Source organism: Carlito syrichta, unplaced genomic scaffold (genome assembly GCF_000164805.1).
Source record: "Carlito syrichta isolate Samal-C Ts95f unplaced genomic scaffold, Tarsius_syrichta-2.0.1 Scaffold297317, whole genome shotgun sequence".
In the NCBI taxonomy this organism is placed as follows: domain Eukaryota; kingdom Metazoa; phylum Chordata; class Mammalia; order Primates; family Tarsiidae; genus Carlito; species Carlito syrichta.
The window spans coordinates 57,568-80,948 of record NW_007241413.1 but is presented as its reverse complement, the minus strand read 5'-3'; the positions used below and the strand labels follow the sequence as shown (position 1 = coordinate 80,948).

The following is a 23,381-nucleotide window of genomic DNA, read 5'->3' as shown; positions in this document are numbered from 1 at the left end:
GGCTCAGCCTGTAATCCCAGCACTTTGGGAGGCTGAAGTGAGTGGATTGCCTGAGCCCACTGGTTCAAGACCAGCCTGGGCAAATTGGTGAGACCTTGTCTGTACAACAAATTTTTTAAAAATTAGCCAGGCATGGTAGTGCATGCCTGCAGTCCCAGCTACTTTAGAAGGCTGAGGTGGAAGGATTGCCAGAGCCCAGCAGGTTGTCACTGGGGTGGCTGTGAGCAAGCTGGGCGACAGAGTGAGACTCCAGCTAACTAAATAAATAAACACTCTGCTTCCCCTTATACACTAGACGTCTCCCCAAGACTCTGAGTGGTGTTTTCAAGGAAATCCCTGTTATGAATTGGAGCTGAAAAGCTCGGGAAAAGGGGCCCTTCATTGCTTTACAGTGTGAGATATATTCTTGGGATCAGCAGTTGAAGCTTAGAATATCTTTTACATAGAAACAGTGCTACAAAATGCAGGTTCAGCGATTCCATTTAGAATGGGCAAGCCCTCACTAACATGCACTAAACTTGGCTGTGTTCTTTAAAAAACCAGCTGGATATGGCCTCTTAGGTGGGCTTTCTGTCTTTTTTTTTTTTTTTTTTTTTTTTTTTAGGAGGGTAGGGTAGAAGTCTCACTCTGTTGCTCAGGCTGGAGTGCAGTGGCACACTGCTCACGGCCACTGCAGCCTCAACCTGCTGGGCTCAGGTGATCCTTCTGCCTCAGCCTTCCAAGTAGCTGGAACTGTAGGCGCATACCACCACACCCAACTAATTTTTTTGTGATTTATTGTAGAGATGAAGTCTTGCCAAGTTGCCCAGATTGATCTCAAACCCCTGGGCTCAGGCAATTCTCTCACCTCCGCCACCCAAAGTGCTGGGATTACAGGCGTGGGCCACAGTGCCTGGCTGGGCTTTCTGTCTCTAAACTTGTAATCCCTTCTAATAAATTTACCATACTGCTTTAGAAAGATGGTTGTGAAGTCCCAGATTTCTCAGCCTGATATATTGTGACCCAGTCCCTTTCCTGTCAGTCCCCTGTCTGTCAGTCCTGTCACCTCTGGCAGTGTTTCAGCATTATCTGATTCCTTGGTCCCCCCCTTATAAATAAGAGGTGAAAGTTTAGGAAAAATACGCTTTTGTACATACTTTCTCTACCTAGAACGCCCTCCTTAGTATTCTTTCTCTGGCCTCTCCTACTCATGAACCCACTCCTTCCAACACCTGTTTATCCTTCATTACTCAATCTAAATGTGTCTTTCTTCAGGAAGCCTTCCTTGATAACCTTACTCACCCCTTGTACATCTGTATCATATAATTCTTTGTATCATATAATTCTATATTTTCCACATAGAACTATAAGCTCTGAGACTCAAGTTTAGGTCAGTTTTGGCTCACCACTGTATCCCCAAAGCCTAAAACAATACCTTGTACATAGTAGGTGCTCAATAGTTAGGAATGTATGAATTTATGTATTGCTAGGTCTGAGTTGGACACTTCTGCTGTGTTCTCCTGTAGCACACCATGGGTACCTCTATAATGCACTTAATGTATTGTATTGTAATTGTCTATTTGTCTGTCTTCTCCCACAGGATTATGAGTTCCTTTTTGACAAGGTTTGTGCCTTTTATTTATGTATCCTCCTGTAGCTAGCATGATACCTGGTACATACTAGGCTTTCAATATATGTTTAATTATTAAGTGAAAACTATCCATTCTGGGAAATAAATAAATTCATATATTGTTGGTAAGAGAATAAATTGATAAAACTACTTTGAGGGGTGATTTAGTAATACTTCATAAATTTTTTTTTTGAGTTGGAGTCTCACTCAGTTGCCCAGGCTGGAGAGCAGTGGCACGCTCACTGCCACCCCAGTGTTGACCTGCTGAGCTCTGGCAATCCTTCTGCCTCAGCCTTCCAAGTAGCCAAACCTACAGGTGCACACTACCATGCCTGGCTAATTTTTTTTTAATTTCTTTATTGTAGAGACGAGGTCTCGCCAAGTTGCCCGGGCTGGTCTCGAACCCACAGGCTCAGGCAATTCATTTACCTTGGCTTCCCAAAGTGCTGGGATTGCGGGCTGAGCCACCAAGCCTGGCCCAAAATTTTAAAGTGTACTACAGTTGCACTGTATTTATATATACTCAGTGATATGGTTATTGTTTATACTAGCAAAAGATCAGAAACATCCTAAATGGTGCAATATTAGATACTGGCAAAATAAGTTACAGTGTAACCACACAATGGAATACCACATTGCCATTAAGAAAATCAGGATAGCTCAAGCCTGTAATCCCAGCACTTTGGGATGCTGAGGTGAGAGGATTGCCTGAGCTCAGGGGTTCAAGACCAACCTGGGCAACTTGGTGAGAACTTGTCTCTACAATAAATCAAAAAATAAGCCAGGCGTGGTGGCGTGCACTTGTAGTTCCAGCTACTTGGAAGACTGAGGCGAAAGGCTCACCTGAGCCCAGCAGGTTGAGGCTGTGGTGGCTGTGAGCATGCCACTGCACTCCATCCTGGGCGACAGAGTGAGACTCTGACTCAAAAAAATAAATAAATAAAATCAGGATAGGTCTTCCATAGAAGGGAACCCATGAGAAAAAAAAAAAGTTTTAAAGCAGGGTTCAGATTAGCATATACAATATATTTGGTTTTAAAAAAATGCCAGGTGTGGTGGCTCACACCTGTAATCCCAGCACTTTGGGAGGCAGAGGCGAGAGGATTACTTGAGCTCAGGCATTTGAGACCAGTCTGAGCAACATGGCAAAGCTCTGCAATAAATAAAAAAGCCAGCCGGGCATGGTGATGCATGTCTGTGGTTTCAGCTACTTGAAAGGCTGAGACAGACACCTGAGCCCAGCAGGTCAAGGCTGCAGTGACCATGAGTGTGCCACTGCACTCTAGCCTGAGCAACAGAGTGAGACTCTGACTTTAAAAAAAAAAAAAAAGCCGGACTTGGTGACTCATGCCTGTAATCCCAGCACTTTGGTTGGGGGAGGTGAGAGGATTATCTGAGTCCAGGGGTTCAAGACCAGCTTGGGCATGTTGGTGAGACTTTGTCTCTACGATAAATCAAAAAATTAGCTGGGCATGGTGACATGTACCTGTAGTTCCAGCTATTTGGAAGGCTGAGGTGGAAGGATCGCTTGAGCCCAGCAGGTAGAGGCTGCGGTGACTGTGAGTGTGCTACTGCTATCCAGCCTGGGCGACAGAGTGACACTCTGACTCAAAAAAAAAAAAAAGCCCATGTATACACATGTACAGTATGTTTATATATGCATAAAAGATCTCTGGGTAGATCGGAGAGAACTTTAGTACTGGTTGAACCTTAAGGAGAGAATCAGGTATCCAGGGGATAGTTGAAAGGAGACTCATTATCCTATATGTACCCCCGTTAGACCTTTTGAATGTTTGTGCCATGTGTATGTATTGCTTATTTGAAAAAGTAGTGACAAGTCTGCATCATGTTTCTGGACTATGAATCTTCCCTTGCTGCTGATCAGATCCACCATCATTTCTTATTCTTTCCATCCACCTTCTCCGTTCTCCATTTTGCATTGTGGCAGTGTTGTTTGCTAACTAGTGAAGAGGACCAAGGAAAAAGAAATCCTCACCTACCCAAGACCATGCTGGTATTCTGCCTCTGACTTGTTTCCCCTCCCTTCCCCTCCTGCCTCAGTTCTTTCCACACCCCAGCGGCAGTGAGTTCCATTTGAAACATCTCAGAACTCCTAAGTGCCTCATCCCTACATATAACTCTACCCAGCCTCTTCCCCAAAGCCCTCGTTTTGACTTCTCAGATGTTGAAATCATGTTAATTATTTAGCCATTCCTTCCCTCATCCCATCTCAGGCCCTCATTCTTTGTCTTCTTCAGCTTCTATCCTACTCTTTATCCCTCTCTCCCCTTTGCTCTGAAGGTCATCCCTGTCTTCCATGCTTCCTTCTTTTTATCCTGGTTCTCAGGGAGGGAGGTATTCCATTTCTGCAGCTATTGGGACAGGTACTTTGGGTATCTGAAGTTGGAACACTGAATGTGTTGTCCTATATGGATGGTATTATAAGTGATGGTTAGGGGCTATATTTCACACCTATTATGGATTAAATAGGCTTCTCTGAGTGAACTTGGGAGGAAAAAAATGCTCTTTTTGCTATAGTATTGGCATTTCCAGAAGCATTCTAATCAGGAGGGGATTATATGATTTGTCCAAAAGTAATTTTTATCAGTCTGTTAAATAGGCCAACAAATCAGTGTCTTCCTATTCTTTATCTTTGTGGTGAATGATGATTTGATTGTAGGTGGCCTGTTGTCTCTTCCATGTCACAGTTGCTGGAGTTCTAGGGGGAAACCCACACTAAGTGAGTCTCACCCTAGTTTGACTATCATTGTAATGGTTTTTACAGTTAGTGTTTTTTCTCTATAATATGTATTGCTGTTAACCTCAGTGTTGATTTTCCCTGCCTTTAATATTTTTCAATCTCCTAACAGAAGCGGACGTCCAACCATGGTCATGCCAGGAAAAGAGCCAAGGTGAGAACCCTTCCTCTATAACTTATTTTCTAATGTTATTAGTGATATGTTTCACAAGTGGACTAACTTACCATCAATATCTAGTTTATTTGGATTATATAATAGAGTTTTCTTGCCTGTACTTCGACCCTAATTATGAACATGCATACATATGCATACACACACACATACACACACACAGATACATATTTCCCAGTGGAAGGGCCGGCTTTATTTTTCTTCATTATCTCTAGTCACAGTCTATTTCTGATGCATAAAAGAATACCCAGCTGGAGCCTTCCACAGAGTCTAAGAGAGTTTGGTACTGGTTGTGCTAAAATTCCAGGTTCTCTCTCCTCACCCTTGGCAGCTCTCTGGCTGCTTATATGAGTCTTTTTATTCCTTTTCACATTCCTTTTTTTTTTTTTTAATGTGAATTTTCTTTAGGATAAATCCTGCCCCATTAGTAGAAATGACTCAACATTTTTGGATATCCTAAAAATACAGAACTTTTGTTTTTTTCACTTTTTAGGGGCAGGGAAGAGGTTTTTGTTTTTAATCATTGTATGATAAAATGAACATTTCACCAATTATTTTAAGCAGTGTTATAAGGGAAGATTAGTGTGCAATAGCTTTTTAATTTGGCTGGTAAATAGTAAAGTATTAAACTTTTTTTGCATTGGGAATAATTGTTACCAGAAGTCATAATTAAGGGTGCTCATTCCTTTCCCCCAGAAAAGTAATGATAGAATTTGGGAGTAGCTCAGCCAGTATGTGGCTTGGATTTGAAAAAGACCAAGAAGAATGATAAACTGGCTCTGTGTCTTGCCTTACATAGCTTAATCCACAGTGATGGACTTGATGTTAAAAGTTCAGAACAAGCCGGGCTCGGTGGCTCAGCCTGTAATCCCGCGCCTTTGGGAGGCTGAGGTGAGTGGATTGCCTGAGCCCGCGGGTTCGAGACCCGCCTGGGCAGCGAGACCTCATCTCTACAATAAATCAAAAAATCATCCGGGTGTGGTAGCGCATGCCTGTAATTCCGGCTACTCGGAAGACTGAGGTGGAAGGATCGCCAGAGCCCAGCAGGTCGAGGCTGCGGTGGCTGGGAGCCACTGCACTCCAGTCTGGGCGACAGAGTGAGACACCAATTCAAAAAAAAAAAGTTCAGAACAGGGTGCTTGCTGCTACTTTAGTTCCTCTCAGGCTTCTTGAGATAAGTAAGACAGTTATCTCCATTTTACAGATGAGAAAACTTGGGCTATAGAGATTGAGCAGCTTAACAAAGGCATTCAGGCATTCAGCCACAAGTGACCAAATTAGGCTTGAAGTAATTTCTTCAGATTTAGGAGTTATTTTTGCTATACTGTACCACCTAGAGCACACATACCATGTTTTGTGCTTTAGTATTTACTGTAAGCCTTGGTTTTGGTGTACGGACTCTCAGTAATGTAGATAAATTTCCAGTAAATTACAAATTTTAGCTTTGGGGATCCCTAGGAGAGCAGTGCTTCGCTTGGTGGATTTCAGATCTTTTTGGGATTCATCAACTAGCAGAAGTAAAGCAAGTATATTAACTATTCATTGTATCAAATCCCAGGTCTTATAAAGTTTTTTTGGCTTTCTCCTTACTCTTTTCTTAGACACTTTTTCCATACTTTTGCCACCTCATGTTTACAGTTATTTATCATTTATTATCTGCTGTGTGCTAAGCTTTATTTAATGATATGTATGCTTGCATACTATCTGTTATTTAATTATCTCAACAGCCTTTTAGGTGTTTTATTATAATTTTATTAAGGAGAAACAGAGACCCAGAAAGGTCAGATAATTTGCTCAGGGTCTTCTAGATTATAAGTACAAAACCAGTAGTTGAAGGTAGGACTTCTGACTCTCAAACCCGGTGTCTTCTGTGCTTTGTTGCCATGTATTTGCAGTAACTTCTGAGTCTGAGAGTGGAGTACTAGACTAGAGATAGAAGTGGGCAAGATGAAATGATTTCCTACCTTCTATCTAAGTAGTCATTTTGTCTGTACATGTCTTCTATTGTAAGCAAGAGAACTACCTTTCAAGAATCAGGAACTGGCGAGTAGGACCTGTTTGAAAAAACCCTGTTTAGAGCAATCAGCAACTAACAGAGCCAAAGAAAATGCTCTTCATTCAGCCAAAAGCAGCTTTCTGAATGTTCACCGAGTGAAAGATACATTTTGTGTATGTGTGTGTGATACATTGTGTGTGTGTGTATGTGTGTGTGTGTGTATAAATACAAAAAAATTTGTTTTTTGGTTTTTTTTTCCAGTCTAATTCTAAGCTTAAGTTGGTGCGCAGCCTGGCGGTGTGTGAGGAGTCCTCCACCCCCTTTGCTGATGGGCCACTAGAAACCCAGGTAGGTTGTTTACAGGGTAAATGTAGCTTTTGAGCTTGGCAGTTATTTTGTAACAGGTGGTATAGCAGTCACATCATCAACAACAGCCCTAGACATCAAGTAGAAGGCACTTCAAAGTAAAGGCTGTTGCAGTAAAGCAGGGCATGGTAAGAGCATGAGGTGTAGGTCTTCCTTGCTTAATCACCCAGGATGATGCAGACAAGGAGAGCCCAGGGCTGGATCTTGTGTTCCTACCCACATCCTATCCTTCCAGTGGTTAGAACCATTTTCATCCAGTTCCTAAGCCAAAATCAGTCAGTATTACTGGAGCTCTCCATAAAGTAAGCTATGATTGCTGGCAAAAAAAGCTTCTCCTCAACTCTCCTAATAGAATAAAACTAAAGCAATTTAATTAACAAAATGCAATCTTCTAAAAGAGAGAGCTACTACCCCAAGAGTTACCTTCTTTGACATCCCAAGGGAGCTGCTAGAGAGTTAAAATCTTTTTTCTCCTTTGATTGTCCTCTTTCCCCTTGTTTAAGGATATAATTCAACTGCACATCAGTTGCCCCTCTGACAAAGAGGAAGAAAAGTCCACAAAAGATGTCTCTGAAAAGGAGGACAAGGACAAAAACAAAGAAAAAGTCCCAAGGAAGATGCTATCCAGAGGTGAGGACTTTCCCTGTCTCTCGTCTGTCCTAGGGCAGTGCCCTTTCCCTCCATCCTGACACCTGGGACTCGCTGGTGTTACTAGCCCATCAGTTCATAGTGTTCTGTTGACTTGGTTGCTTGGGGAAATCCCTAACTAGTGTACTTTCTTTGCTTCTTTAACGGACCCTGCCTTAGGGGCTCACATGCCACAGAGACTGTGTAGTCAGTTCTGATTTTACTTGTGCTTTGGAATGAATTGTGATGTGAATAGTCACTGGTAGTAGACCCTCCAGATACCATTTATATTTTGGTTTTGAGATGGCTAGGGTGATTTTTTGTTTTTGTTTTTTAGTAGGAGTCTCATTCTGTCACCCAGACTAGAGTGCAGTGGCATGCTCTCGACCACCCCAGTGTCGACCTGTCAGCAATCTTTCCACCTCAGCCTTCCAAGTAGCCAAAACTGTAGGCACACACTACCACGCCTGGCTAATTTTTTGATTTATTGTAGAGATGAGACCTCTCCAAGTTGCTCAGGCTGCTCTTAAACCCATGGGCTCAGGCAGTCCCCTCACTTCGGCCTCCCAAAGTGCTGGAATTACAGGCTTGAGCCACCAGGCCTAGACAATCTTTTTTTGAATAATACCGATTTGCTTCTAATTATTAGACTCTCTTTGACTTTAAACTCTTGGACCAGTAGCAAAAAGGCGAAGTCAATAAAAATGATAGCTGACAAGAAAAGGCAACCTTGAGATTTAAAATAATCAGCTGGGCTTGGTGGCTCAGCCTGTAATCCCGCGCCTTTGGGAGGCTGAGGTGAGTGGATTACCTGAACTCACGGGTTCGAGACCCGCCTGGGCAGCGAGACCTCATCTCTACAATAAATCAAAAAAAATCAGCCGGGCGTGGTAGCGCATGCCTGTAATTCCCGGCTACTTGGAAGGCTGAGGTGGAAGGATCGCCGGAGCCCAGCAGGTTGAGGAGCCCAGCAGGTTGAGTGGCCGGGAGCGGCCACTAAACTCCAGCCTGGGCGACAGAGTGAGACCCCAACTCAAAAAAAAAAAAAAAATCAATATTTAGGCATATTTACTGAGATTCTGGAAAATTCAGCCCTGACTGCCACTCTTACCTGAAATTTATTTTTCTTAACTGGAATAAAACCTACTTTGTTTTGATTGGGGCATTCAGTAAATACTTATTGATGATAGATGGGCTTTCAGTGTAATTGATGCAATACTATGGCCCAGATCTTCTGTGGTTTTAATAGGGAATTTGGGGAGGCTAGCATATTAAGGTCATTATGAATTTTATGCTGAAACTTCTGAAGTATGACTCTATTTTCCTGTTCTCATCTTTCTTTGTTACGTTGTGGGTTTCTGTCTGGGATTAGATACCTTGCAAGGAAGCTTTGTTTATTTTAAATTTCTTTTGTTGTGGTGATTCTAGACTCCAGCCAAGAATATACGGACTCCACTGGAATAGACCTACATGAATTTCTTGTAAATACACTGAAAAAGAACCCAAGGTAATAACATGATTGGTGCAAGAGGGAAGGTGGGTAGGGGCCAGTGGGATTCTATGAGGCCAAGCAGCTTCCCAGAATTTTTCCGTTTTTAGAATCTAGGATGTGCTTCTGCACCCCTTGCCCGCTCACCTTTTTCTCAGGTGTAGTTTTCTATTCTGTGAGGGATTCAGAATACCCTCACATTCAGGTTTCTGCTTTCAGAAGAGTTGAGAAAAATTCTATGGAAGAAGAATGCAGAGACAAAGAAATATGAAGGCTTGGGAATACACTGATTAAAAAGCACATTGGGAATGATAGTAAGAGGAGTTTAATTTTTTTTAAAAAGCACAGAAAAAAATTGATTTGTACAGAAACTAAATCATAATTGCTTTAAAATTCTATAAATAACCAAATGGAATATAGAATGATGATTAGATTTATAAGTAGACAACCAAAGGAAGAGAAGTTACAGGTCTAGAAAGAACAGACCGTGAGGATTTTATTAAAACCTTCATGTGACTTTTTGGAAGACGGACTCCAGGAAATACATGTTTATATGAATATGCTGCTAACAATTAGATTTCTGATATGTGTAACAAAGTACATGAGTAGGAGGGATCTGCAAAATGTATACTTGAGTTGTTTTTCTTTTTTAAAATATCATACGATCGGCTAGTAAGGCTCAGCAGCCTCTACATTTGGGTCCATGATAGGGGTTTGGATATATCCCTTCTTTCTGTAGTGAACAAGTTGTGTTTTCAATCCCTGCTTTTAATGCCTATGGGAGGGCTGCTTTTTGTTTTGTTTTAATCTTTTTTAAACAGGGACAGAATGATGCTGCTAAAATTAGAACAGGAGATTCTGGAATTTATTAATGACAACAAGTAAGTTACTTGTATGAAATACACATTTAGAGGTGGGAGGGGGCACTGGAAAGAAATTTAGGTACAACTTCAGAGCATCCCTGTTTCATTTCCTTTAAGTATGAGTTTTGAAGTACTCACTCACTGGGGAACAAAAGGAGTTAGGGAGAAGAAATTAGAATTAATTTTAAACTATATATATGAAAACAGTTATTTTAAGTTACTGCATAGACTTGAGTTGAAAAAGAATTTATACATTTTCTGCAGCTAGCCCTTATCCCCAATTTTACTATTCTTACATTTCCCCCCTTTTTTTCTGTCAAACATCATCCAGGTGGTAGAACTTAGGGCTTAATAAGTAAGTCTTCATGAGGCTAATGGGTCAGAATAATCTGCAGAATATTGTAGGGGAAGAAACTGAGAGAAACTTTTTGGTTCCCATTGAGTAAATACCTTCCTTACGATGTCGGTTTTTCCTAAGAAATTCTTCACTTTAGACACAAAAATTACAATTGGTTGTTATTGCTGTTGTTTGTCTTATTTCACTTTTTCCTACTGGGTTTCCCTTCAGTAACCAGTTCAAGAAGTTCCCTCAGATGACCTCATATCACCGGATGCTATTACACCGGGTAGCTGCCTATTTTGGGATGGACCACAATGTTGATCAAACTGGGAAAGCTGTTATCATCAACAAAACCAGTAACACAAGAATGTAAGGGAGGAAACCACGGATTAGGAAGACTTTCCTGGGATAACCTGCTGGGTTGAAAGAGGATCAAGATATCTCTTCTAGGGAAGGGAATGGGGACATTTAGTATAAATTTCTATTATTTGTGAGGCCTTGGAGACAGATCCTAGGGGCACTGGTATTTAGTGAAGACTGGCCCTAGCCTCTCTTTACCTTCATTTATTGGACAGATGTAACTTTGGAGGAAGGGAAGTTATAGGTGTATAAAGAACAGACCGTGAGGATTTCTTTAAAACCTTCATGTGACTTTTTGGATGTCCAACTCTAGAAATACCCTGAGTTCAAGTTGTAGAATTTAGGGAAGCTGTACCTAGGAGGTCTGCTTCCTAATTAAGGGGTCTCTGTCCTCCCTTCCTTCTACATTTCTCTCTGAATCTTAGCCCTGAACAGAGGTTCTCAGAACATATAAAGGATGAGAAGAATACGGAATTTCAGCAGAGGTTCATTCTCAAGAGAGACGATGCCAGTATGGACCGAGATGATAACCAGGTGAAGAATGGAAAGGGGTGGGCCTGTAGAGAGATTGCAGTAAGAGAAACTGGGAAGGGAGAAGAATTTTTGTGGGATAGAGAAAACGTAAAATATCTTTAGTATGGAGAAATGCATTGAGCTGTACTGAGTTGTCTTTGGCTTAATGCTAAGGACTAACTCTACTTGTTGAGCTGGATGCCACCGTCCTAGGCCCAGAGAGACATGGTGCTGAGGTTTGCTGGGTAATCAAATTTGGCCTGAAAACCTTGGGTCTGCCACTGACTTCTAACATTACATCATTCTGGACAAAGCAAGGTCCCTTCCTGCCTCAGCCTTGATCCAGCTGATGGTTTCATTGCTTTTTTTCTTTAGTAGTTAGGGATTTATTTGGGACCCCCAAAAAGCTACTTTATCCCACTTCTACTCTTATCCTAGCTCAGGGCTAGCCTTGAACTGGCAAAGTTGTGATCAAATTTACCCAATTAAAAAAGTGTTTCTGATTCCTTTCTGCAAATTTAATCTTTTCCCAACTTCTTCCACCAAGGTGAGTGAGTTAATTTGACATTTGATGCTGGGAACCTCAGGCAGTATCCCTTTTGTGATCCACTGCTGTGGGAATAAGAAGTGAACAACCTGTCCCATCCCTTTATGTACAGGCCTGGCCGTTGCCCTGACCGTTAGCCAACCCTTTAGACTGTATGTGATTGTTTAGGGGTTAATTTCCTAGCAAAGGAGAGAGTTTAGATCCAGCCTGCTTCTGCTTGCCTTCAAAGGGGATTAGGTTTGAAGAACATGCTTGGGTAGAACCAATATGAGTCTCACTAATAACTATAATAATATTTTACTTACAGAGTCAAAATTAATTTTCTTGGGATATTGTATGATCTTGAGGCCAAGACCTTTCCTGCTTGCTACCTGAGTATTTGAGGGAGTCCTTTTGAGAAAAGTGCCATTATCTATTGTGGACAAACATGCTGGTCTGATTGAAAGCAAAGAAACATTACAAAAAGACAAAATTTAAAAGAAAGAGCCTTTCCATCCTGATGCCCTTCTCTCCATTTTCCCAAAACCCTTTTCCTGTGGATCAGGAATTATTCAGGCCTAGAGGCACATTGGGGCAAAGTGGAATCTATCCTTATTGTGAACTTTTTATCTCTCAGCTTCAGGCTTAATCCATAATAAGGTAGACTCTGTACACTTTCTGTGATATTATTTATAAGCATGGTAATTGCTATTTTATTGAGTGTTTCCCCCAAACTAGGCTCTGTTCTAAACATGTTATATGCATTGTCTCTTGATCCTCTTCACAAACCAATGTAGTAGGGGGTTATTTTTCCCACTTTACATATAAGGAAACTGAGGCTAAGAGATTACGTTGCCTGTTTAAAGTCACATTACTAGGAGGTGGCAGAGTTGAGAATTTGCCTGACCTCGAAGCCCATTATGTGCTTTCTATTCTGCCACTGGTTTACCAGTACTAGGGGCTGAAGACAATATAGCTCCTTGAAGTCCTGTATCTTCTTGGAGTAGAATTTATAAAAGAAAATTCGTAGGATTTAGGTTCTTAAAGCTAATAAGTACTAAGTCTAGTCAAAGTTATCTAAGGTTATAGCTACCTTTGGAGATTGATAAAGATCAGGAAGATCAGCCTAGATCAGCAGTCTCCTTGGTTGCTTCATCTGAAGCTTTCAAAGCCTCTAGATTGGAGGCCAGATTCTTTTATAACCTGATGCCATTCATTTGATGAGTTTTCTCCCTCAGAGCTTTTTGCCTTCAAAAGCACTATGGAAAAGGACCCCCTGCCCTGGACAGTGTTCACAAGTCACAGGCCAAGAGAGGAAAGATAGTGGTGGCGTGCTGGGTGCTAGACTAGTCTAGTTGTGGTAGTCTGCCCAGCCATCCCTTCTAGTCACCTGACTACATTTTCCAGAGAATGTAAGGTTCTCGACACTCCATTTCCTTCTTTTCCCTTTCTGTCTCTCTGTCTCTCTCCTCCCTCCATTGTACCTTATTTCTGTTCCTTTCCCTGCCCATCTTTCTGTTCTGTTCTCTTTTTCTTTCTCTTCTCCTCTTTGTGTTGTTCTTTTCTCCTTTTTTCCTGAAATTTCTCTCTCCTTTCCTCCCTCCAGTTACTATAGTTAAGATGAGGGAAAAAATGCTTAGACTTTGCGATGAGCTTCTCCCTTGGGAATTCATTTCCAAGGCCCTCTTTGGTGAGCTGTGTGTGACTTGAGTCTTCAGTCCATGGCATTAGTAACTAAAGAAGGAATAATGCCAGATGCTAATTCCGTAAACCTCCTCCTCCTCTATATTCAGCTCTGCTAAACACCTGTTTCTTCTTCCTCTTTAGCTTCCTTCTGTCCCTTGCTTTCCCTTTAAAGCAGTGTTGTTTATTTTCCCAGGACTGTTTTCTTGATCCTTACTGACTGGAGGGTACCTGATTACTGCAGGGAAGCAACCCGGTCCTTATAAATAGTTGTTGTTCTTGATACTCTGGGAGGGGGTTGGGGGGGAAATGGAGAGGCCCCAACCATCCAGAAAACCTGATCTCCCAAACTGCATGGTCAGATGTACCCAGTGAAACCTGTCCAGGACTGGAAATTTTCTTACTTTTTTTTCCATTTTTTTGATGGCAACTATAAACTTTCCCGGTTTCTCTTCCTTGCTGGTGTGCAGTGAGCTTGCAGTACGAGGAGAACTTAACTAGCTTAATTCTGCTCATCGATCTAGATCAGAGTTCCATTGCAGGATGGAAGGAGGAGCAAGTCAATAGAAGAGAGAGAGGAGGAATATCAAAGGGTCCGAGAGAGAATATTTGCCCGAGAGGTAAGTGTAGCATCTGAGAGTTGTCAGCCCATAGCTTTTAGCTCTTAATCTTTGGAACTGTGAATGGAATGAACCCTCCATAAATGTTTTTGGGGTTTTTTGTTTGGTTTGGTTTTGTTCTTAACCAACATCAGCCAGCCCCAGATTTGATCTCTAAAATTAATGTGGCTTATTGGGAACATGCAGATTTTCATTTGTATTATTTTTAATACATTCTGCCATATGGTATACAGAGAGAACTAAAACTTGGAGTGGCTGAATTTGGTAAATTTGACTAGACTGAAAATAGAAATGACTTTGGCAAGGCTTATGGAAGGGCCCTGAATCTTCCTGTGAAACCCTCCTCCCGCTCACCCTCTTTCACTTCCACTATCCATTTTAGGCATCTTTGCTTCTAAGTGGAAGATAGTGTTCACACAGGGTGTACATTCATCTTGTTTGACCAGCCTTGTTTTTAGGATATGTTGGTGATTGTTAGAGCACAGATCTGGCATCCATCCTCTGTGAGCTCCACATTTCATTCTACATGCACAGAGGGTACCACTATTGCCTTCAGTCTCTACATGAACAGGAAGTCTCTTTCTTGCTTTATTTCTTACTTTGCTTCCAGAACAGGACTGACTGTTTGGACCAAAAGCCAACATGAATCAGTTTAGGCAACTTTATTCTTAATAATTGTGGGCCATATCAGATATACTTGGTACCTCTGTATCTGGTTGCCTTTGCCTACCAGACTAAAGAGAAGTATAGCAGAAATTCAGAAAAGGGTGTGGGCAGTCAAGAGAGAAACAAATCTCCAGAAAATATAGGATCCAGGCATAAGCACTATCTCACAGTCAGATTAGCAGTAAAGGAGGGAAAGCCATCCTTGTCCAAGGATGGTCAATTTTAATCAGTATACTCAGATGGACACTACTCTCCTCTGTCAGACAAAACACATTTTTTTTCATCATCACCTTGCTCAGAAAAATACAGTCTCCAACAAAAAACTGAATTCCCCTATGTACTTGCTCCATTGTCTTAGGAGACCCAGGTTCTTCCAGAGCTCCTCACTGGGGACTGATACACAACAAGACTTCTTGCCCAGAGTCCCAGAAGACATCTTCTTACCTTCTGTTATGTAGACTTCCATTCTGAATCAGAAAAGTTAGTCCTCCAAACTATTCAACCATAGACCAAGGAGTGTTCTCTACCTTTTACCTACATGCCAACTGGGTGGAATGAGAGGAGAGATGTCATGTATACATGGCTGTGGCCAGTGATGACCCTAAATTTTAGACACACTAGGTTGGTGTATATTAATAGCAAACACTTATATAGCACTTACTATCTTTCAGGCACTGTTCTTAGCACTTTATGTCAATTAACTTACTTAACCCTCACACTAGGCCTTTGAGGTAGGTTACGTTATTTTCCCCATTTTATAAATGAAGAACTGAGGCACAAAGAGGTTAAGTTAGCAAGAGAACTAGGCATGTGAATTCAGGTGGTCTGGCTCCAGAGTCCATGCTCTTAACCTCTAATGTATATGACCTCTCAATAGCTTGCTCTGCTCTGGGCTTTTTAGATTAAGAAGTGCCAGTGACATCATAGCCTAGCTGACTGACTGTTATGTGTTCCTCTGCTTCACTTACACATGGAAAGTGACTGCCCCACTATGCCAGCCATTAGCAAAGCCACAGGTGTTCTGAAAATACAGGCAACTTATAATAGGGGGTTGGCGCTAGTTATATTGAAGCGTGTCTACCTACAGCAATAACTAAGGCAAAGTTAGCTTTTCTCTCCTTTTTTCTCCTGATCACTAGTCTTTAAGCCTCTACTAATATATGTGTTCTTTGTTAAATCCTTATGGATTTATCACTTTCATTTCAGCACTTCCTAACTCTTTTCATGGTAGAGGCATCAGGAATCTCAGACGATCTAGACAGGAGTAGTGGCCAAAGTCCATACTCCAATGATCCTAGTGGAGAGGAGCCTGGCCAGTAAAAGAGAACGCTGATTCAGGGTGGAGTTTTAGGTTTGGGAAATGAGATGGGAGCAGGAGGCAGACCCAAAAGAAAGGGAAGTGGCAAGAAGGATGTTTGGATGGAAATGCTGCTGCTGCAGCCTTCTCGAGCCTGAGCTGTGTGCTGGGAAAGCTGCCGGACATAGGCTCTGCTCCGCATGGAGCCTGCTCTGCTCAGCAGCTGGATGCTCTTGGTACCTTTTTCTAAGGCTTGGGAGTCCACCACAATGCTCACTTCACTCAGCTCAGTGGCTTCGTCAGGAAATGATCCCCAAAGAGAATGTGTTAGACTTTTAATTGTCTCATTTGTTCTAGGCTCTGAAAAGTACCTACTTCCCTAATATCCCACCCTCCTTGGGTCTCAGGTCACAATGTCTTTCATTTTGGCCAATGTAGAAGACAGAAATGGAATAGCCATTGAGGATGATCTCCAAAAACGAAGTTTCTTTCTCTTGTCTCCCTTTTCCCTTCTTTGAACACACTCTTTAGGACCAGGCACAGCAATTATTACTGTCAGCTTACCTCTAGAACAATAAATTTAGGACTCAAAAGGAAATAATAATTAGGTTAAAACTTTCCTCTTCCTCCTTTTCATACTCCTACCTTTATCAAGCTTTGTTTTTAAATACTCTGTGAGAAGGCTAAAAACACCAAATGCTCTTTCCCATTAAAGGTGAGAAGTCAGACTGGGTGTGTGGGTGTGGGTCATCCTGTCCCTACTCCCTCTTTCCCTGTTGGTGGGGTGAGCCTTGGTTTGAGGACCTTGGGTATTCATAGCATCATGGACATCCTTTTCGGTTATGCCATGCTGTTTTCTTATAAGTTATTTTCCATTTTCTCCCCCTCACCTAGACTGGCCAGAACGGATATCTAAATGACATCAGGTTAGTACCACCTAGCATGTTCCCTGCTTCTCATTGAGCTTTGTCAGTGAGGTTAATATAATCCTGTAATGATGCTTTTCTTTGATGTTAACCAACAGACTCTCCAAAGAAGCCTTTTCTTCTAGCTCTCACAAGAGAAGGCAGATTTTTAGGTACCTCTGTGTGATCTATATCTCTCCTTTTATTTTTAATTTTATTTTGTTTTGCTGTTATCTTTTTAGCGGAGTGGGTTTGCTCCATGCATGGCTTCTTGTGGAATAATTAAATTTGTGGTTTTTGCAACATTGGATATTTTTCCCCATTTAAAAAGAATGGCTCCTGCTCAATGACTGTGTTTTTATTGTTGCTAATTTCATTTTGGGTCTTGAATAGATGGTGAAGGAGACCAAATAGGTGTGTCTGGGATAGGTACTGCTCCCTCCCAGAAGTTTGCTGGAATTGGGCATTTTTTAAAGGTTCAAACATATAGTTAAAGTAAAAGAAAGGATGTATTCTGGCTACCTTTTCTGAATCTTTAGAAAAATGTGGAGAGCTTATCCCTGACCTAGCATAAGGAAGTTTTCATATCTTTAAGAAAAATTAGGCTGGGCACAGTGGCTCGTGCCTATAATCCTGGTGCTTTGGGAGACCAAGGTGAGAGAATCGCTTGAGGCCAGGAGTTCAAGACCAGCCTAGGTAACATAGTGACATCCTGTCTCTACAAAATAAAAATTTTTTAAAAATTAGCCTGGTGTGGTGGCATGCATCTGTAATCCCAGCTATGCGGGAGGCTGAGGTAGGAGGAACACTTGAGCCCAGGAGTTTGAGGCTGCCGTGAGCTATGATCACACCACTGCCCTCCAGCCCGGGCAACAGAGTAAGACCAGGTCTTTAAAAACATAAATAAATAGAAATAAAAATAAATTGAAAAAAAAATAGTACATACACATACAGAGACACATATATGAACACCTCTACCTATGTAGTTTTCTCTTTGAGACAGTGTAATGTGTTAGGTAACCTCAGAAAAGACCTAAAGGACCTGTCTGCCTTAGGATGACCTTAAAGCATGTTCTTTAGATGATTGTCCGTTACTCCTAATGCAGGTGAAATCTGCTATATGAACTTCCCCAGTGCCTAATATTCGCCATTTCCCCACAAAGCAAATAATAGGGATCTCCCTTTCATTCCAGTCTGTCAGCCCTACCCTAGAGGATAATACAAGGTAGTGATGAGAGAAGCACTACTTTAGGGCCCTATTCTGGTGCCAACTCATTTTAAGTATGTGCTTCCCATTTTACCAGTAGAAAAGCTACAGAGAAATCTGAGTATTTAACATTAGAATCCAGGTCTAACGCTTTCCAAAAGGTTTCTCTCTTTTTGAATACTAAGCTGGATAGGAACTATCTGACTAACACAGATTTGAGATCTCATTTCTGGTACCTTAGTCTTCCCTTCCCTACTATCCTTTCTAAGTTAGTCAAACCACATGAAAATTAGGAAAGTGAGATTTCCCATTCTTGGGATGGAAGACTTTTCATCTCTCTTAACTCTTTTTCTAGACTACCCAGCCCTGAGGTTCATCTGAAAACCCCAGGTAGAGAACTTTGCATTGTTGGTGATAGTAAAAATAGATTTAAAAGTAAATAAAAAACATTTCTGCTGCTCCACAGTCTATACTTCATGGTCATAGGTTATCCCAGAATACCTTTAATAAATAGGAATTTTAAACCAACTCCTATGTGTGAGTTAATGGGCAGTGCTTTACTGTTGTCAGAGTATACTTTATCTGATTTAATTCTCTCAATGTCCTCATTTGGTCAGCTGGTTTACATCTAAGAAAACAAAAGCAGAGATAAGTGATTAGTCCACATTTACATGGCTATTGGTGGTAAAACTGGAGCTGATTCTTTGTCTGATTCTTTGTCTGTTCTTTTCACTCCACCACACCAGCTCTCTACAAGCATCATGCCTTCTTCTCTGAGGCGTGCTCTATTTGGAACCCTGATCTAGATTCAGTGTTTTAAGAATGATGCCCTGGGCAGGGCACAGTGGTTGAAGTCTATAATCTCAGCACTTTGGGAGGCCGAGGCAAGAGGATTGCCTGAGTCCAGGGGTTCAAGACCAGGCTGGGCAACTTGGTGAGACCTCGTCTCTACAATAAATTTTTTTTTTTTGATTAGCCAGGCATGGTGGTGCATGCCTGTAGTTCCAGTTACTTGGAAGGATCACCTGAGCCCAGCGGGTCGAGGCTGCAGTGGCCATGAGTGTGCCACTGCACTCCATCCTGGACAACAGAGTGAAACTTTAACTCAAAAAAAAAAATAAGCCAGGCTCGGTGGCTCAGCCTGTAATCCCACGCCTTTGGGAGGCTGAGGTGAGTGGATTGCCTGAGCCTGCGGGTTCGAGACCCGCCTGGGCAGGTGAGACCTCAACTCTACAAGAAATCAAAAAAAAAAAAAATTAGCTGGGCATGGTAGCGTGCACCTGTAGTTCCAGCTACTTGGAAGGCTGAGGCGGAAGGATCGCCAGAGCCCAGCAGGTCGAGGCTGCGGTGTCCGGGAGCGGCCACTGCACTCCAGTCTGGGTGACAGTGAGACTCCAACTCAAAAAAAAAAAAAAAAAATGATGCCCTTATTAGTGCTGCATCAAACTACATCAAACTGTACAGGAGCAGCAGGTGCAGTCCTCTCCTCTCCAGACCTCCTTTTAAGCTGCCGCTTTTCAAACTCAGCTTTGATTAAAGATCTGGTTCATCTAAAATACTGCATCATGGGCTCTTAAGGGGATAACATCTTGCCCTATATGGATACTCATCTAGAACTCTAATGATCAGAAGTTAATCTTCTGTAACTGCTTTATACTTTTCTGCCCCGATTTATGTTAGTGAAGCAAATACCTGTACACCAAATTCCATCATCTACAATAACTATGGCAACTCCCAGTTCTTTGGAATATGCTACTCCATTGATAAATAAGCCACAGTGAGGATTACTAATATTTATTGCCACCTCTTCCACAGGCCTTTTTACCTACTTCTCAGACCCAACAAGCTGGACTTTTCACCAGCACCAAATCTACTTGTAAAAATTAAATCAGCTCTTACTTTATAGGAATAGAAAATGAGAATGCTCTTTGTCCTTTGCCCTGATCTCTCCAACACACAGCCAGTGCTCAGAATTGAATCTGGGTAGCTTTACCTAATTGCCTTATTTTTAGTGAAGTGAAAAGACGTGACTAGGGATTATGTTTATTTGTAGAGTGGGAAAACTAATCCCTTTCCTGCCAAGACTCAATTTAGAACTTCTAACTCTCAGGAGAATAGTATACTAACCCAGGTACTAACCCAAGTTAGATCATCAGGCAGTCTACATTTTGAGTGTTTTGGCCACAGGTATCTGGTTTAAAGTTGCCTTGTTCACTGTCTGCCCCTGTTAGCAAAAGAAAGTAAGTGGCAGGATTGCTCTAATAGACAGTATAGTGTTTGATTTAATGGAAAAGACCATTAGGACTTGTTTTGCAAAATTCAAGCTTTAATGTCTATAATGAGCAGCTTCATTCATTGCCACTGCTGTGTCCCTTTACCCCACCCCACAAACACATACGTTATTGAATCCTCTCAGTATACTTACTTTTGTCCTTTAAGACAGAGCTATTGGCTCTCATTTCAGGTCTGGTTCTGTTCTAAAAAATTCTAATTTATACTTCTTTCTTGTTTCGCATTCTACTTTTGACATTCCAAGAGAAAGGGGTAAAGTTTTGGGGTAATAGAAATATTTTCCAATCCTCTATTCTGACTACATAGAGAGACACATTGAGGTGTTTTGTTTGTGTGTGTGTGTATGTATGTATACATACATCCACTTCAGATTGCAGAAAAGAATCAGCATGTTCCTAACCAGCTGTGCCAGTGCGTTCTTAGCTCACCATAGTTGGCTTGGCTAGAAGCTAAAAAGGTAACTTAACTTGTATTTTCCCCATTTTTCCTGCAATGCCTTTGGAGTAGGAAGTCTAATGAAGAAAAATCTTTTCTTTAATATTAGCCCACATAAGAAAAATACATTTCTTTATTAGAATAACTCTGAGTCTAGTGCCTTTGGAGCCGAGGGGATTGGACTGGGATTTTCTGTTTGCTTTTGGCGAGATTGTGGTGAAAAGGAGGACGCCCAAACTGTGATGATTTTCACTGAATTCTTCCTTAGTATACATACCAAAATCTTTATAATTGTGGTAATTTGGTTTCCTTAGGGCATTAGTTGTTGGGGTTGGGAGGTGTAAAAGAAAAATTGCTAGTTTTTGGTTGCTTATTGATTAAGAAGCAATAAGAGCTTAACAAGACAGGGTTTTCAAGGCTAACCTAGCTATCTTGAGTCATATAGCTGTTTATAATCATAGATGGTGATTATAACATCATGATAACCCTGATGTTTCCAGAGCAGAATAAGAGAGGAGGAACCCCTTTTCTTGGTAGCTTTGCCTAGAGCAATAGGATTATGAATATGGAGCCAACTAGGCACAGTCATCCCTCCTGCCCCTTGCCATCTTGAGTCCCAGGGGCATTTTTGCTTGTTCTTACTGAGGGCTTTACCCCTTAGAGACCCTGAAACCAGTTATTCCCAAACACTAACATGGAACTTCCACAAAGCAGATTGGATTAATTCCAGACTATCAGACTGAGTCTTTTACAGAGCCCCTTTAGTTCACTATATGCATCTTCCAACCCCTGGAAAGTTGGACATAAACTGCACCTTTGCTCGCTAAGACACGTGTTGTGTGAAAGAGTATTGTGGTATTTATCCATGTCATTGGCTACTCCTGCCTTCTAGCAATAGTAACTTCTAGGAGTGCTTTTGTTTTAAGAACTCCCAGAAGGTACTGGTACCCCTCTGCTCCCCACTATTTTCTGCATGTGTGGGATTCCCTACAGGGGGTGGGGAAAAGACCACAGCCAATCTCAGCATCATGTATGTGGTTTCCCTCTGGTCTGATGTATTGAATTAGTTGCCAATGCACCAGATTTGCCTCTGTGTTCTTTGTTACTGTACTGAATCTTGTTCTGTCTGCTCCCATCAAGTCTTAGTTGGCCAGCCAACTAACAAGAAGTCAGTGTCCATCCTTCCCCTAATCCTCCTCTCTTCTTTGTTATTGAGAGAATAGAAATGAACTCTCTCCTAGCCCTTCTGCTAAAGTGGTGGGTGGGAGGCACTCTGACCACTGTGGTTTCTGCAGGGGGAACCGTGAAGGGCTGAGCCGTACCTCAAGTAGCCGCCAGAGCAGCACAGACAGCGAACTCAAATCCCTGGAGCCACGGCCTTGGAGCAGCACGGATTCTGATGGCTCTGTCCGAAGCATGCGACCCCCTGTCACCAAAGCCAGCAGCTTTAGCGGAATCTCTATCCTCACCCGAGGTGACAGCATCGGCAGCAGTAAAGGTGGCAGTGCAGGAAGGATCTCCAGGCCAGGTACTGTAGCTTCTTCCTCCCATGTCCTGCCTATCCCTTCTTGCTTGTCTTCTGTGAAATATCACTGATATTTGCTTTCAGTAATTCCCTTTTCCCGATATAGTTTCATGGAAACCTGACAAAGCTAGGGGTGGGGAAATTTTTTTTTTTTTATCCATTGTCATTTCTTGGATTTAGTCATCTCTCTCATTTTCTGTCCTGATTGAGGGAAAAAAGAAAACTGATTAGGATTATTTTGTCTGATTTTTGACTAAGGTGGGATATTCCTATTAGCCCAGGTTCAGGTTATTTACTAAAATGAAAATATCCCTCTCTGAAGAATTGCTTCAATCTTATCTCAAAAGTTCTATAAATCAGTAGACATAAACAGTGTTGAAGATTTTACCTCTGACCCTCTACTGTCCTTCTCTGTTCCCTCCTTTCTAATCCCACTGCCTCAGCCTTTATCCAGGTATTTATTTTATTTTACTTAATTATAATACTAGCCCCCAAGCTGATCTCCCTGCTCCATTCTCAACCTTTTTAGAGCCAGTTTGCCAATCTAAAACATAGATCTAAAAACTTCAGTTTCCTATTTAAAACGTTTGTTTCAGGCCGGGTGCGGTGGCTCACGCCTGTAATCCCAGCACTTTGGGAGGCCGAGGCGAGAGGATTGCCTGAGCCCAGGAGTTCGAGATCAGCCTGGGCAACTTGGTGAGACCTCGTCTCTACAATAAATCAAGAAAAAATTATCTGGGCGTGGTGGCACATGCCTGTAGTTCCAGCTACTTGGAAGGCTGAGGCAGAAGGATTGCCTGACCCCAGAAAGTCAAGTGAGTGTGCCACTGCACTCCAACCTGGGCTGAGTGAGACCAACAGAGTGAGACTCCAGCTCAAAAAAAAAGGAAAAAAAGTTTGTTTCACATTGCTTGCATAATAAAGTCCAAACTACTTAATATAACATAACTTCCTGACTCTAGTTTGCCATTGAAATCTCATTTCCAGATCTCTCCTCCAGCCCTCAAACCAGTCCTTGTATATGGCATTAGCTTTGGCCTCTCTGGGCCTAGCAAGGTTCTGTTCATCCTTCAAACCCAGCTCTCATGTCACCTACTCTTTAAATCCTTCCCTTTCCCTTTTAGGAGTCACT

At 41.9% G+C, this 23,381-nt stretch overlaps 1 protein-coding gene across 13 annotated transcripts in view; it reads left to right on the top strand.

The window, feature by feature from the left end:
* R3HDM2 (R3H domain containing 2) overlaps positions 1 to 23,381 on the top strand; it is a 138,827-nt gene that overhangs the window by 91,974 nt on the left and 23,472 nt on the right. For 2 of the 13 annotated variants that reach the window (XM_021710677.1, XM_021710673.1), the window contains exons 2-12: positions 4,480 to 4,521; positions 6,797 to 6,883; positions 7,405 to 7,531; positions 8,957 to 9,035; positions 9,839 to 9,898; positions 10,449 to 10,589; positions 11,006 to 11,114; positions 13,827 to 13,922; positions 16,780 to 16,811; positions 16,910 to 16,963; positions 22,020 to 22,252. In XM_021710677.1, the coding sequence (XP_021566352.1) occupies positions 4,480 to 4,521; positions 6,797 to 6,883; positions 7,405 to 7,531; positions 8,957 to 9,035; positions 9,839 to 9,898; positions 10,449 to 10,589; positions 11,006 to 11,114; positions 13,827 to 13,922; positions 16,780 to 16,811; positions 16,910 to 16,963; positions 22,020 to 22,252 (1,060 nt within the window). Of the gene's footprint in view, positions 1 to 1,579; positions 1,604 to 4,479; positions 4,522 to 6,796; positions 6,884 to 7,404; positions 7,532 to 8,956; positions 9,036 to 9,838; positions 9,899 to 10,448; positions 10,590 to 11,005; positions 11,115 to 13,826; positions 13,923 to 16,779; positions 16,812 to 16,909; positions 16,964 to 22,019; positions 22,253 to 23,381 lie in introns of all 13 variants that reach the window. The other 11 variants (XM_021710678.1, XM_021710674.1, XM_021710682.1 and 8 more) reach the window with 7 other exon arrangements.